Here is a 16,262-nt window from a genome sequence, read left to right on the forward strand (position 1 = left end):
TATCCAGCTATATCATACACCAATACCAAACAAGAAAACAAATCACCAGATATTAACTTGTTCCTCATATTACCATTAACCCATAGGATACCAGCGTCAGCTTAAATGCTCTTCTACATCTCCTAAGATTATATATCCACTTAGTGAGATACACACGGTATAAAATATACATTAACAATATTTGGTTATAATATATCAATATTGCATATTATATATTGATAGGAATCTCAACGTCCCACTTGGTACCCCTGGCACCAAACTTCTAGTATCGGCTTGGTTTGAGTCCTTTCTGACGTCAGGAGAGCGCTTCACTCAGTAGGTAATAAAAGACACAACAGTGATGTACTAAATGAACACTCTGAGGTTTATTTTTAATGCACACAGGTTATATAGAGGGGGCTTTACCCTCTTTATTAGCATATCATCGTAAGTTATGTATTCAACCTATCATTCATTCTACAGACAGAAAAAGAGAAACAAAAACGGAACTTCCATATTAGGAATATTGTCCGGGAGTAGTGCCAAAGAGATGAAATCCAGGGTTACAGAGAATAGAAACTTTACAGCAATTATTTTCACAGCAATCAGAGTTGGTTCCTAACAGAGAAACGAAACTTCAGCAAAAAGCAGAATTGGTTTTGACATAAAAAAGAACATGGATTCCTTTCAAATCCCCTCTTAGAACCTTTAGTGTATCACACTACATGGTTCTTTCCTTTCTTGTCCTTTTTCTCTCTATATGATATTAGGTAATTCTTATACCCATCTGGGCTTCGATCCTCCTGGGGTAGAGTAGTCTGATACAATGACATATTAGAGAGCCCTTTTTCTAGCATTCGTCTCACACAAGGAATAACACATAATGCTACTACACCTATTACTACAATTACTATTAGTATGACAATCCCTAGTTGCATGAGACCTTGTTTCCAATTTGTGAACCACCCAAAGTATTGATCCCATGGATCATTTATACCTGAGTTCTTTTTCAGTTCTACTGACAGATCTTCAAGCTTCTTTATAGCTATTGTTACCTTACCAGTGGGGCCAGTATTATTTGGTATGTATGTGCAGCAGGAGGTTGGATCAGTCAATACTCGGCACACTCCGCCCTTCTCTGCAAGAATCATATCCAACACCATTCGATTCTGGAATGTCATGATTGAGTCTGCTTGTAGTTCTTCTGCTACCCCTTGTAATGCATCTCTGGTATAGTTTACAAACCTTTGCTGATTGCAGTATATGTAATTTATCCAATCCACATTTTTATTCACAGTAATGATGGGAAATATTGATTTAAAACCGGCAGCTACTTGATCTCTAGCTTTGAACTCATCTGGGACCCCTCTTGGAACACCTATTGCATCTATATACACTGCGTGCAGAATTATTAAGCAAATGAGTATTTTGACCACATCATCCTCTTTATGCATGTTGTCTTACTCCAAGCTGTATAGGCTCGAAAGCCTCCTACCAATTAAGCATATTAGGTGATGTGCATCTCTGTAATGAGAAGGGGTGTGGTCTAATGACATCTACACCCTATATTAGGTGTGCATAATTATTAGGAAACTTCCTTTCCTTTGGCAAAATGGGTCAAAAGAAGGACTTGACAGGCTCAGAAAAGTCAAAAATAGTGAGATATCTTGCAGAGGGATGCAGCACTCTTAAAATTGCAAAGCTTCTGAAGCGTGATCATCGAACAATCAAGCGTTTCATTCAAAATAGTCAACAGGGTCGCAAGAAGCGTGTGGAAAAACCAAGGCGCAAAATAACTGCCCATGAACTGAGAAAAGTCAAGCGTGCAGCTGCCAAGATGCCACTTGCCACCAGTTTGGCCATATTTCAGAGCTGCAACATCACTGGAGTGCCAAAAAGCACAAGGTGTGCAATACTCAGAGACATGGCCAAGGTAAGAAAGGCTGAAAGACGACCACCACTGAACAAGACACACAAGCGGAAACGTCAAGACTGGGCCAAGAAATATCTCAAGACTGATTTTTCTAAGGTTTTATGGACTGATGAAATGAGAGTGAGTCTTGATGGGCCAGATGGATGGGCCCGTGGCTGGATTGGTAAAGGGCAGAGAGCTCCAGTCCGACTCAGACGCCAGCAAGGTGGAGGTGGAGTACTGGTTTGGGCTGGTATCATCAAAGATGAACTTGTGGGGCCTTTTCGGGTTGAGGATGGAGTCAAGCTCAACTCCCAGTCCTACTGCCAGTTTCTGGAAGACACCTTCTTCAAGCAGTGGTACAGGAAGAAGTCTGCATCCTTCAAGAAAAACATGATTTTCATGCAGGACAATGCTCCATCACACGCGTCCAAGTACTCCACAGCGTGGCTGGCAAGAAAGGGTATAAAAGAAGAAAATCTAATGACATGGCCTCCTTGTTCACCTGATCTGAACCCCATTGAGAACCTGTGGTCCATCATCAAATGTGAGATTTACAAGGAGGGAAAACAGTACACCTCTCTGAACAGTGTCTGGGAGGCTGTGGTTGCTGCTGCACGCATTGTTGATGGTGAACAGATCAAAACACTGACAGAATCCATGGATGGCAGGCTTTTGAGTGTCCTTGCAAAGAAAGGTGGCTATATTGGTCACTGATTTGTTTTTGTTTTGTTTTTGAATGTCAGAAATGGATATTTGTGAATGTTGAGATGTTATATTGGTTTCACTGGTAAAAATAAATAATTGAAATGGGTATATATTTGTTTTTTGTTAAGTTACCTAATAATTATGCACAATAATACTCACCTGCACACACAGATATCCCCCTAAAATAGCTAAAACTAAAAACAAACTAAAAACTACTTCCAAAAATATTCAGTCTTGATATTAATGAGTTTTTTGGGTTCATTGAGAACATGGTTGTTGTTCAATAATAAAATTAATCCTCAAAAATACAACTTGCCTAATAATTCTGCACTCCCTGTACACATGGGGATCAAAGCTTGAAAGGGGGCTGCTTCTTTTGTTTATCTTTAGCACCCCTTTGTCTGTAATATCTGATTCAGTAAAAATGTGCATGTTCATTATAACTTTGGCAAGCGCACATTCACCTTTCCAGGCACCTTCCAATCTGGATCTTATTTTTCCATCTCCACATATCCAGTACACATCTCCTATGGAGTATACTTGGTTCTGAGTGAGGGATATGTTCAGATTTCTGTATTTGTGACAATAACCTTTGGGGAAATTCTGTACATTACTCCCATGTGTACTCCCTTTGTAGAGACCTGGATATACCTGGATTCCTGCCCCTGGGCGAGGATTTTTTAACAGAGGGTATTTTGATTTCCATTCTGTACATACACTGTGGTTATAAGACATATTAACAAAAAGAGTCAAAAAACATTCTTCAACACTTTCTGGTAACACTAGGGGTACGGTACCTAGGTGTGGCTTGGCAGCACCGCATATGTAACAGTTGCTTTTATTCACAGAGGCTGCACTATACTTCATCCACTCCAGCCACAAATTAACATCAGAAAAACCCGTCCCCATGGCCAAATTATCCTCATATGTGGGATTAGATATGGCCCTTAGGTTTTTTAGAGAAACTATATGTGGGGCTAGTGGGTTTTTGGGGATACCTGTGATGGGTTGGTATTCCTTAGACTTATACATATATCTAAGTCTGAACATTTGTGTTACCCGGGAAGTCGCAGCTCCCCACATTTTATGGAAGTACCATCCCAGTACATAATCTCCTTCATCATATTTACCAGGGTTTTCTATTGTCAATACAATTTTCATTTCCGCTGACCTTTTTTTTGCAATAATTCAATGAGGAGGTGTCCACATAACACGTCCCTCTCTCAAGGAGTGTCATTCTAGTCAAAAGGGACTTAGAATTTTTATCCCTCCTTTTGAGGGCGCTTTCTGGTTTATATCCCCATTCTGACCCTGTATTCCATCCCACTGATCCCCAGTATGCACAACCTTTTCCCCAGTATGAGTCTGTTACACATATATAGGCCTGTCCTTCTACATAGTTGTTGGAACAGTAGTTATAATATGAACATGTTTTCAATATATCACAAAGACAAAAGGTGTAGGTAGCTACGTGAGTGTTAGATGACTTATACCAAAAGGTGATGACGCCGCCCTTGCTAGTTGCGGCTACTTCTCCCTTACTACTAATTGGTAAAATCAACAAGATTATTGAAGCAATCTTAGTCAGTACATTCAACCATTTTCTAGAAAAGAGTGAGGAGCTCATCATGTTGGAGGTCAGGGCTGTCTGCCCCGTTAGTACCTCTGGGCCTTGTTGGAGGTCAGGGCTGTCTGCCCCCGTTAGTACCTCTTGTCCTTCTTCAAGGCCAAGGCTGTCTGCCTCAGTTCCTGCCTCCTCTCTTGTTCTTACAAGCTTCACTCGGGTGGCGTGGATCCAAGTTGGAGACTGTTCAGTCAGCACGGCTGTTCTGGTTACTGTGACCACGGTAGTAGGTGGGCCATATGCGAAGTCACCTTGGGATTTTCCTTTCTTCAGTGTTTTGATCACTACCTCATCCCCCACCCTGTATGGGTGGGTGGGTTCCTGTGGAAGAGAGGGAGACTTACAAGCAACTTTTTCCTCAATTTTATTAAGTACCTGTATCAATTTGGTGACATAGTCTTCCCTTATTAAATCAAGGTCCCCTTCCTGCACTATCATTGGGCGTCTTGCCCAAGGGGTGGGGAAAAGCCTTCCCATGAGTATCTGTAAGGAATCTCAATGCTGTTATATCCTACCCCACTTTGCAGACTAATCCTGTCTTAGGATTTTTCTGCAATACTGGATAACACCAGTCTTGCTGTTCCTGTTCAGTGGCATATCTTTGAAGATCACTAAGCATTTGCGACATCTCAGGGGTTGGAGGTGCCGGACATGGCATCTCCCAATGGTTACATGGACCTGTGGGGTTGCATTTGGCCACTCGTTTCGCCACCTTATCTGCCAGCGCATTGCCCTGTGAGACATGATCCTTACCATCTGCTGCCATGAATCCTCTCCTCTGTCAAATCATACCATGGTCCCACACTACCCCATGTGCGTATCTACTATCAGTATAGATGGTGACAGGTCTGCCAGCATGTAGAATACATTCTCTAGTGAGTGCAATGAGCTCAGCTGCCTGCTGTGTTGAGTGTGGATGCCCTTGAGTAGGCCTACAACATCATGTGTACTGTGCAAAAATGGTGTAACGTCACATTGTGAAAGGAGTTGCCAACTCTACCATCATAGCACAGGCTGCAAGAGAACACAGACATGCCGGCATCCCTTGAACAGGGGAGGGCATTACCTTTGAGAAAAATACACAAGGACGCAACTTGCCTCCGTGTTCTTGTGTCAGTACACCCGCCATGGTTTTACAATTTTGTCGTGCAAACATGTGGAAGGGCAGTTTGTAGTCAGGGAGGCCCAATCCTGGACTTGACATTAATGAACAATTCAGATAATCAAATGCATTGTACATTTCTGAAGACCATTTTATTAAATCAGGTTTGTCCTGTAGTGTTGTCTGCCTCAAGATATTGTCATAGTAGGAACATTCTGGGATCCATTGTCTGCAGTAGTTTATCATTCCAAGGAAGGATAGCATTTCCTTCTTGGAGAGCGGGGTGACCAGGCCCGCTACAGACTGAACTCTCCCTGGACTGATCCTTCTTTCCCCCTTTGTGAGGACAAACCCCAAGTATTCGACTTGCTGTTTACACCATTGCATTTTCCCTAATGACACTGTGTCCACATTCAAACAACCATTGTAACAGTGATATACCATCCTCAATGTTGGCCTCCACTGACATACTGCACAACAGTAAATCATCCACGTATTGCAACAACACGGAACCTTGGGGGGGGGGGGGGTGCCATGGTTTTAACGTGGCTTGGAGGACTATGCTGTACACTACAGGTGAATCAGCACATCCCTGGAGCATTGTGCCCCAGGTCAGTTGACGTCTGTCAAAGGAAAAAGCAAAAATTAGTCTGGTCTTCTTGTCAACTGGGACAGAAAAGAATGCATTTTTCAGATCTATCACACTGAACCAAACAGCGTCTGCTGGAATGGCAGATCGTAATTGAGTGATGTCAGGTACAATAGGGGCTTTAGGCACAATGATGTTGTTGATGGCCCTTAAATCTTGTACAAAGCGGGTAGCACCATCTGCCTTTGTCACTGGATTTACAGGCGTGCTGTAGGGTGAAATCACCTCTTCCAGGATTCCCTTTTTGTAGGAATTCTTTTATCATTGGCCTAAGTCCATTGAGTTTCTCTTTTGGCAGTAGGTATTGTTTCTGGAACACTGAAATGACACCTGGTTTTACAGTAGCTTTGTAAGGTGTGCAATCTATGAATCCTGTGTCATATTCATTTGAAGACCATAATGCAGGGTTAATGTTGTTAAGTTCTGGGTGGTTCTGTATGTTTGCAAGAATCAGTGGCACTGGTGTAGAGATTGGAATGAGATCTTAGTGTACTCTTATGCCCTGATTATTTGCTGATACTTGTAAGTCAAGCTTAATGAACAAATCCTTACTTAACACACTTGAGGTTGCACTGCTATCTACCATGAATCCTACTCTCAGTCATCTAAGTCCACCCCTTTTAGTCGGACGGTGTGGTCCTCCTTCTGTCTGTCATTAGTGTCCCAGCTGCCCATGAGAACAGAGCTCTGATGTGAAGCACAACACTTAACATATAACACATAACTTCAAACATTGAAACAAACAGATCTGACAATACAGACATAAACACACCACAGGCCCATAAAAACTTTTCATTGACTTCAATAAAAAAATTACAGCTTGATCAATGCTGTTGGCACCAATAAAAACCAAAAACTTCCAAGAAAAATAAAATAAAATTCTCAATGCGCATATTATATGAAAACAAATATCGTACTCCATACACATTCATATACATTTTCATGTACTCATCTTCAGCTCATAACCACGCCCTTACACATAAAAACTGAATTGCACACACAGCTCTGCTAAAAGCATCCATTAGGGCTCTTTCACACTTTCAACTCCTCTACAACTCAAAGCCACACCCATTCACATTCCACTGAATCATTTGTCTTCCAACCTAATCACACAATTGTCTTTGTTTTATCCCAAAACTTGCAGCACAGACAAACACAGCTTTCCTGGAAACATATAGCCACACCACACCCAGAATTGCTGATAGTATATCTCGCTGTTGTGCTGTTTTCCAATGTTTTCTGATCTTCACTCTGTGATTAATCAACTCTTATAAGAAGACAATATACATGTTATAATCATACAGTCATTTTGTTAAACCCAAATCATTTTATATGTCAGGTGTTCTTAGTTAATGTTGTACATATATAATAATTCTTGTTAAAAGCTGTATTCTTACATTACACTGCTGGGGAAAGAAAATTATTGAACAATTTTTTGTCTTCTATAATATTATTACACATATAACATCACTTACTCTGCAGGATTCCCTACTCCTTTGTATCATGTAATCCATATAATAGGACGGGTCATGGTCAAAATGTGGCCATGCTTCTTTGTCTCCCAGACAAAGACCCTTTATCATGTCCATGTAGTACGGGCTATTATCGCCGTCCCTGGGAAAAGGGGCTAGCAGCTTGCATAAACTCAGTCCATCCAGCTAAGTTATCCACCCATGGGTTAACTAGGAAGTAATTTGTGGGACTACACCATGCAACATAAACTTTGCATGTTTCTCCCGTCTCAGGTTTGGGATAATTTGTTTTAGACCCTTGTGACCCCATTCGGTCTGATATTTTAATGATGGTATTTTCCTAGGACTGGCTGTACTGAAGCGTTAAGGCTCCGAGAAATTAATCCTGTCAACTAGGCAAAGGACTCAGGTCTGATCACAAAATATCAGAGAGTTTCATCAAACATATAATTTGCAGACCTCCGCAACACAGTAAAACAACAATGCAATGTCCTTAAAACTCTATGCAAATAGTGAACTTCAGTCCGTACACTTACCACCCGGACATCAGTATCCTTATATCAACTCTAATATTCTTATACTTTAAAACAACTTTAAAAGAGTCAAACCAAGCTCCATCCTTGTCTCCCTGAGACAATATTATCTAGTGCGCACTATATTTTCTCTGAGTGATCCTCACGGCGGACTCCCGGAGTCCCCGGGTCACTCCCCCAGACTCCCGGAGTCTGTTCCCTGTATCCCTGATACAGTAATTATACTAGAAGTTGTAGGTTCTACTTACTAGATCGAGACGTGGTTCTCGGATCGGCCAGAGGACAATAACAGATGCCTTTCTTACCGAACCCGAGGATGACCTTCTCGATCCCGGACCAGCCCCCAAACTGATAGGAATCTCAACGTCCCACTTGGTACCCCTGGCACCAAACTTCTAGTATCGGCTTGGTTTGAGTCCTTTTCTGACGTCAGGAGAGCGCTTCACTCAGTAGGTAATATAAGACACAACAGTGATGTACTGAATGAACACTCTGAGATTTATTTTTAATGCACACAGGTTATATAGAGGGGGCTTTACCCCCTTTATTAGCATATCATCGTATGTTATGTATTCAACCTATCATATTAACACGTTTCATTCTACAGACAGAAAAAGAGAAACAAAAACGGAACTTCCATATTAGGAATATTGTCCGGGAGTAGTGCCAAAGAGATAAAATTCAGGGTTACAGAGAATATAAACTTTACAGCAATTACTTTCACAGCAATCAGAGTTAGTTCCTAACAGAGAAACGAAACTTCAGCAAAAAGCAGAATTGGTTTTAACATAAAAAAGAACATGGATTCCTTTCATATATGAATCATTAATAAGTTCAAACGCTAAATAAATGCACACAGGAATATACACTCACCTAAAGAATTATTAGGAACACCTGTTCTATTTCTCATTAATGCAATTATCTAGTCAACCAATCACATGGCAGTTTCTTCAATGCATTTAGGGGTGTGGTCCTGGTCAAGACAATCTCCTGAACTCCAAACTGAATGTCAGAATGGGAAAGAAAGGTGATTTAAGCAATTTTGAGCGTGGCATGGTTGTTGGTGCCAGACGGGCCGGTCTGAGTATTTCACAATCTGCTCAGTTACTGGGATTTTCACTCACAACCATTTCTAGGGTTTACAAAGAATGGTGTGAAAAGGGAAAAACATCCAGTATGCGGCAGTCCTGTGGGCAAAAATGCCTTGTGGATGCTAGAGGTCAGAGGAGAATGGGCCGACTGATTCAAGCTGATAGAAGAGCAACGTTGACTGAAATAACCACTCGTTACAACAGAAGAAGACCCCACCGGGTACCACTCATCTCCACTACAAATAGGAAAAAGAGGCTACAATTTGCACGAGCTCACCAAAATTGGACTGTTGAAGACTGGAAAATGTTGCCTGGTCTGATGAGTCTCGATTTCTGTTGGGACATTCAAATGCTAGAGTCCGAATTTGGCGTAAACAGAATGAGAACATGTATCCATCCTCTGATGGCTACTTCCAGCAGGATAATGCACCATATCACAAAGCTCGAATCATTTCAAATTGGTTTCTTGAACATGACAATGGGTTCACTGTACTAAAATGGCCCCCACAGTCACCAGATCTCAACCCAATAGAGCATCTTTGGGATGTGGTGGAACCAGAGCTTCGTGCCCTGGATGTGCATCCCTCAAATCTCCATCAACTGCAAGATGCTATCCTATCAATATGGGCCAACATTTCTAAAGAATGCTATCAGCACCTTGTTGAATCAATGCCACGTAGAATTAAGGCAGTTCTGAAGGCAAAAGGGGGTCCAACACCGTATTAGTATGGTGTTCCTGATAATTCTTTAGGTGAGTGTAGATATGTGATTTAAACAATAGGCTATTTTTCTGATGACACATTCTTTTGACACATTCTTTTTGACAACACAATCCATGAGTATTGTACTGTGCTTTGCTGCAAGCCTGCAACAAATCCGCCACATCTGAACAGCTCTTAAAGGGGTTCTCCGGGAAGATTTAAAATTGGCCTGCAGCAACCTGTTCTAGAATGTGAGCAGGACTGGTTGCCTCCAATTGCAGAGCTGCCTAGGTGGGTCTTCACTACACAGAACACTCTGGCATTTTCAAATACTAAGTATTGGGGAGTTTTCCTGTCAGGCTGCTTAGCATGTCTGTTTTGTGGCAAACCTGACATATGCCGTTCATTCTCTGGGTCAGTACGATTATAACGATACCAAATATATATAGGTTTTTATGTCTAAATAGTGTAAAAATTAATTTATATCTACTGAGCTGTGTAGGGGCTTATTTTATGCCAGACAATCTGTAGTTTTTACTGATACCATTTTGGGGTGTCTATGACTTTTTGATCACATTTTATTACTTTTTTTTGTGTAAGAGAAGCAATGAAAAAATGGCAAATTGTCCATGTGCCATATTAGAAAAATGTTTTGATATTTTAATAGTACGGGCGTTTTTGCTCGCGGTGATGCCCAGGATGTTTATATATTTAGTTATTTATGTATTTTTTTTAAACATTTTTTTATGATTTTGAAGCTCGTATTTGAGCCTACAAAATCGAATATTTTTTTTTTCTGAACAACCATGGGTTTTTGAGATCCATGATTTGTACAAAACTGCTCATTTTTTATGTTGGCCTGCCACCTTCTGGTCAAAATAAGAATTGCAGCTTGATTGCACTGGGTCTCTTCAGAGAGACACAGCGCATTGAAATCAATTACCGGCATCCGGCCAATGAGGAGAAGTAAGTAAGTAAGAAGCCCGGAAGCGCAAGCTTCTGGGTTTTCACCCTTTAGATGCAGTGATCTCACTTGATCACGGCATCTACAGGCTTTAATGACCACAATTGGCCTTTTTGCCAGCCGCGGTCCATTAGCTGTGGGTCTCTGCTGCTTGAATTTCATTGGGGCCACAAAAGATGCAGACAGCACACGTACTTCTGTCCCGCGGCCTTTTAAAAAAGATAGAGCATGTCCAAAGAGGGCCAGCCATGTGCGTTCTGCAAAATGTAGAACACACATAGCCAGTACCTGTGTTTTGAATAGACCCTTATGGAGAGTGTGGTGCAGATGTGAACACAACCTTATTTATGTGTTGTATATGCATTATGCACTATTGCATGCTGGGCAGGGGCGTAGCTATAGGGGGTGCAGAGGTAGCAGTCACTACCAGGCCCAGCAGCCTGAGGGGGCCCAAAGACCCTTGTGCCACATAAGACACTGGCATTATAGAAAGTGCATACTGGTCAAGTTACACCTCTGGCTGGAGAGAAGGGGTTAGGTCAAGAACTTGACATGAGGGGGTGCCCTTTCAATGTTTGCCTCAGGCAGCAGGAAGGCTACGTGCTCCCCTGCCCCTTGCCATCAAGCACTGAGGGACGGGGGCACAAGCTGAACTCTTGCACCAGGGCCCATGAGCTTTTAGCTACGCCCCTGATGCTGGGCATTGTATGGCACTAGGTGGTGGTATTACTATGGCACAGTTATGCACCCACTGCAGTTAGACTCTTGTGGAGATATTTGGACATGGCTCTGGGTCAACCCTGCATGACAGTAGTTATTTGTAGACTGAGGGTTGATGTGGAGACTAGCCCTGTCCACACCTGCCATGTTTTGTACAAGAGATACCTCACAGTTACTGTATCTACCAAGGGGAAGCAGACATCCCAACCGGCAAAAACTCATTTCAGGGAGGTGCACTTCTCATTTCAGGGAGGTTTTCTTTTTTTTTTTTTTCACGAACTTTTTATTACATTTTCCAAACATATGAAGTATCTGCACACTTTGCTCTATGGTGTGGAGGACCGGGCTCATTACCCTGCCCCAAATTATCATATTTATATATATGATTACAGGGAGTGCAGAATTATTAGGCAAATGAGTATTTTGACCACATCATCCTCTTTATGCATGTTGTCTTACTTCAAGCTGTATAGGCTCGAAAGCCTACTACCAATTAAGCATATTAGGTGATGTGCATCTCTGTAATGAGAAGGGGTGTGGTCTAATAACATCGACACCCTATATCAGGTGTGCATAATTATTAGGCAATATGGGTCAAAAGAAGGACTTGTCAGGCTCAGAAAAGTCAAAAATAGTGAGATATCTTGCAGAGGGATGCAGCACTCTTAAAATTGCAAAGCTTCTGAAGCGTGATCATCGAACAATCAAGCGTTTCATTCAAAATAGTCAACAGGGTCGCAAGAAGCGTGTGGAAAAACCAAGGCGCAAAATAACTGCCCATGAACTGAGAAAAGTCAAGCGTGCAGCTGCCAAGATGCCACTTGCCACCAGTTTGGCCATATTTCAGAGCTGCAACATCACTGGAGTGCCCAAAAGCACAAGGTGTGCAATACTCAGAGACATGGCCAAGGTAAGAAAGGCTGAAAGACGACCACCACTGAACAAGACACACAAGCTGAAACCTTCAAGACTGGGCCAAGAAATATCTAAGGTTTTATGGACTGATGAAATGAGAGTGAGTCTTGATGGGCCAGATGGATGGGCCCGTGGCTGGATTGGTAAAGGGCAGAGAGCTCCAGTCTGACTCAGACGCCAGCAAGGTGGAGGTGGAGTACTGGTTTGGGCTGGTATCATCAAAGATGAGCTTGTGGGGCCTTTTCGGGTTGAGGATGGAGTCAAGCTCAACTCCCAGTCCTACTGCCAGTTTCTGGAAGACACCTTCTTCAAGCAGTGGTACAGGAAAAAGTCTGCATCCTTCAATAAAAACATGATTTTCATGCAGGACAATGCTCCATCACACGCGTCCAAGTACTCCACAGCGTGGCCGGCAAGAGAGGGTATAAAAGAAGAAAATCTAATGACATGGCCTCCTTGTTCACCTAATCTGAACCCCATTGAGAACCTGTGGTCCATCATCAAATGTGAGATTTACAAGGAGGGAAAGCAGTACACCTCTCTGAACAGTGTCTGGGAGGCTGTGGTTGCTGCTGCACGCAATGTTGATGGTGAACAGATCAAAACACTGACAGAATCCATGGATGGCAGGCTTTTGAGTGTTCTTGCAAAGAAAGGTGGCTATATTGGTTACTGATTTGTTTTTGAATGTCAGAAATGTATATTTGTGAATGTTGAGATGTTATATTGGTTTCACTGGTAAAAATAAATAATTGAAATGGGTATATATTTGTTTTTTGTTAAGTTGCCTAATAATTATGCACAGTAATAGTCACCTGCACACACAGATATCCCCCTAAAATAGCTAAAACTAAAAACAAACTAAAAACTACTTCCAAAAATATTCAGCTTTGATATTAATGAGTTTTTTGGGTTCATTGAGAACATGGTTGTTGTTCAATAATAAAATTAATCCTCAAAAATACAACTTGCCTAATAATTCTGCACTCCCTGTAAAGCATCCAGGGGGTGTGAATTTAACACTGGGGTAAATAATATAATTAAAATGGAGGGTTAAATGTGTAAATGTATTTTCAAAAAAGTACATCTCTCTCAATAGTTATATAGCTACTGAATGAGACAAAAGAAGGGATGCCTTTAAAATATCTCCTTGAGAAGCCAATTTGACCCTAAAGGGTTAATTCAACCTGTAATCTAAACTCTGTCCTGTCACTTCTCTTATCTCTCTGCTCTGCTATCTGACTGAGATAAACCTTTCCGGGAGATATTGTTTCACATGCGGGTGTCAGGGAGACTCCCTGAACCTCCGGGAGAGTTGAGGTCGCTGGGGAAGTATGGTAAAGTGGCATAAGCCCTCATTATAAGGGGTGATACATGTCACAGCGTCCTGGACAGTACAGCTGAGGGCTGCGCTCAGTCACACGATGTGAGGAGAAAGAACTAGGAACCACGTGACGCCCCGGGGGCGCCGCAGAGCCCGCCCTCTGACGTCACTTGTGTGGCAGCGGACAACCTCTGGAGCGATGAGACAGACAGAAGAGTGGGCACAGCCAGGTCACTGCCCGGGCACGTATATTCCATACACCTCATCTGTAGGGCAGACACAGGGGCACAGCATGAGTGTCTGGCAGCTGTGACCTACCAGTGCCCGGCCGTATCACTGCACAGCCCTCCCCCAGCTCTGACAAGTGAGGCCCCAGGCAGAGAAGCTCAGAGGGATGGTGGTAGTTTCGGGGCAGTTTGAAGACAGAGGGACCCCGGATGATGCCATGTCGAGCTCTGATGCTGAAGATGAGCTGATCGATCCAGCCACACCCACTCCGGGCAGTGCCACCTTCTCCCTGGACGGAAAGCTGCCCACGCTGCAGGTAGGCGCTCCACCTGGGCAGTCACCGGCTGTGTAGTCCTTTTGGGGAAGGGTAAAGGCCGGTTCTCCATTATCTGCTGCCTTTACCACTCCCTCGGCTGGTACTCATTGGCTGGGTGAGCTGTGTGCCTGCAGGGATTGGTGCACTTACATGGCCATCACCTGGGTGGCAGCAGTGCCTGCTGAAGGGCAATGTGCCACCTGTAGCTGCAGCATCTGGGGCAAAACCAATGTAATCATTACTGATGTTGTAAATTCCAGATTGCATGTTGGAAACCCAGGGAGGCGTCAGTGCCCACATAACCGCGCAAAAGTATATTAGGAGATGGGTGGTGATCCAGGGGCTGAGTCTCCCTGGCATCTCAGTGTACGGCTGGCAGCGTGCATGAATCTGTGCCTGGCACTTCTACCCCCACATTTCACGGGTCCTCGTAGATGAATTGTGTATAGTAGAGTCGTTTTATGTTTTGGCTAGCGCAGCCATTAATATTTAAGTTATTGATGTATGGCTCATAGGGGGTTAAAACTGAAGCCACACCCTCACGGATCACCCCCCTTGATGAGGAGAGGCCCGCTCAGCCAATCATGCTGAGGCTGGCCACTGCTATCACCAACAAGCGTCTTGCCCTGTCCTTTCCCCATAAGACTTTTTCACGTGTAGTTTGCTGACGATCCTGTGAGTCGCTTCGGTCCGAGACGTTTGATTACACAAAATAATTGCTAAATATTGTGCGCCCTTAGATCCTTTAGGGTACAATCACACGGCGCGGTCATGTTGCGGTTGCCACACATGCTGCTGTATGGTTGGTCTGCATTGGTAAAGGGGTCTTATCATCTCAGACAAGGATATGGTACCAATGTCAGATGGATGAGGGTAATTCTTCTGGGACCCACACCCATCTCCAAAACAGGCCCCCGAAAACGCATGAACAGTGTGCTCTCCATTCATTTCTGTGGAAGTTCTGGAAATAGCCCGCCAAGTGCTTTCAGCTATTTGTGGAAGTCCCATGCAAGTGAATAAAGTGCGCACAGCGCATGCGCGACCCTCGGCTATTTTGATAGTACTATAGAAATGAATGGAGGGTGGCCGAATATGTGCATCTTCCCTCCGTTCACATCGGGGGTCCCATTCTGGAGATAGGTGCGGGTCCTACCTGATATCTGATATTGGTGGCACATCCTAACGATATGCCACCAATGTCTGAGGTGCGACAACCCCTTTAAAGGCTGTGTGACACCTTCAGTACCGGGAAGCCATTAACAGTGCAGACCGGCTAAACATGCGGTCTTCATTAGTCTAATTAGGGTACTTTCACACTAGCGTTTTTCCTTTTCTGACACTGAGTTCCGTCCTAGGGGCTCAATACCGGAAAAGAACTGATCAGTTTTATCCCCATGCATTCTGAATGGAGAGCAATCCGTTCAGGATGCATCAGGATGTCTTCAGTTCCGTCTTTTTGACTGATCAGGACGGAGATAATACCGCAGCATGGTACGGTTTTATCTCCGGCCAAAAAAACGGAAGACTTGCCTGAATGCCGGATCAGGCATTTTTTTCCATAGGAATGTATTAGTGCCGGATCCGGCATTCAAAATACTGGAATGCCGGACCCGTCCTTCCAGTCTGCGCATGCGCAGACCGAAGAAAAGGTGAAAAAAATAAATGCCGGATCCGTTTTTCCGGATGACACCGGAAAGACGGATTCGGCATTTCAATGCATTTGTAAGACGGGTCAGGATCCTGATCAGTTTTACAAATGCCATCAGTTGGCATACGTTTTGCCGGATCTGGCAGGCAGTTCTGGCGACGGCTCACTCTGCCGCAAGTGTGAAAGTAGCCTTAGAGCCCGCTGTGGCTCCCTCAGCGTGGTCGTACCCGTGGGGCTCATGCACACGAACGTATTTTCTTTCCGTGTCCATTCCATTTTTTTTTTGCAAACCATATACAGAACCATTCATTTCAATGGGTCCGCAAAAAAAACGGGAGGTACTTCATGTGCATTCTGTTCCCGTATTTCCGTTCCG

At 43.4% G+C, this 16,262-nt stretch overlaps 1 protein-coding gene across 3 annotated transcripts in view; it reads left to right on the forward strand.

The window, feature by feature from the left end:
* Positions 1-13,863: 13,863 nt before the first annotated feature.
* The window catches only part of KCTD7 (potassium channel tetramerization domain containing 7), a 37,195-nt gene continuing 34,796 nt past the window's right edge, over positions 13,864-16,262 (forward strand). Inside the window, exon 1 of one of the 3 annotated variants that reach the window (XM_040424794.1) lies at positions 13,864-14,194. In XM_040424794.1, coding sequence (XP_040280728.1) covers positions 14,089-14,194 — 106 coding nt within the window. In that variant the 5' untranslated portion in view covers positions 13,864-14,088. Of the gene's footprint in view, positions 14,239-16,262 lie in introns of all 3 variants that reach the window. The other 2 variants (XM_040424792.1, XM_040424793.1) reach the window with 2 other exon arrangements.

The sequence above is a fragment of the Bufo bufo genome, chromosome 3 (genome assembly GCF_905171765.1).
Source record: "Bufo bufo chromosome 3, aBufBuf1.1, whole genome shotgun sequence".
Lineage (NCBI taxonomy): Eukaryota > Metazoa > Chordata > Amphibia > Anura > Bufonidae > Bufo > Bufo bufo.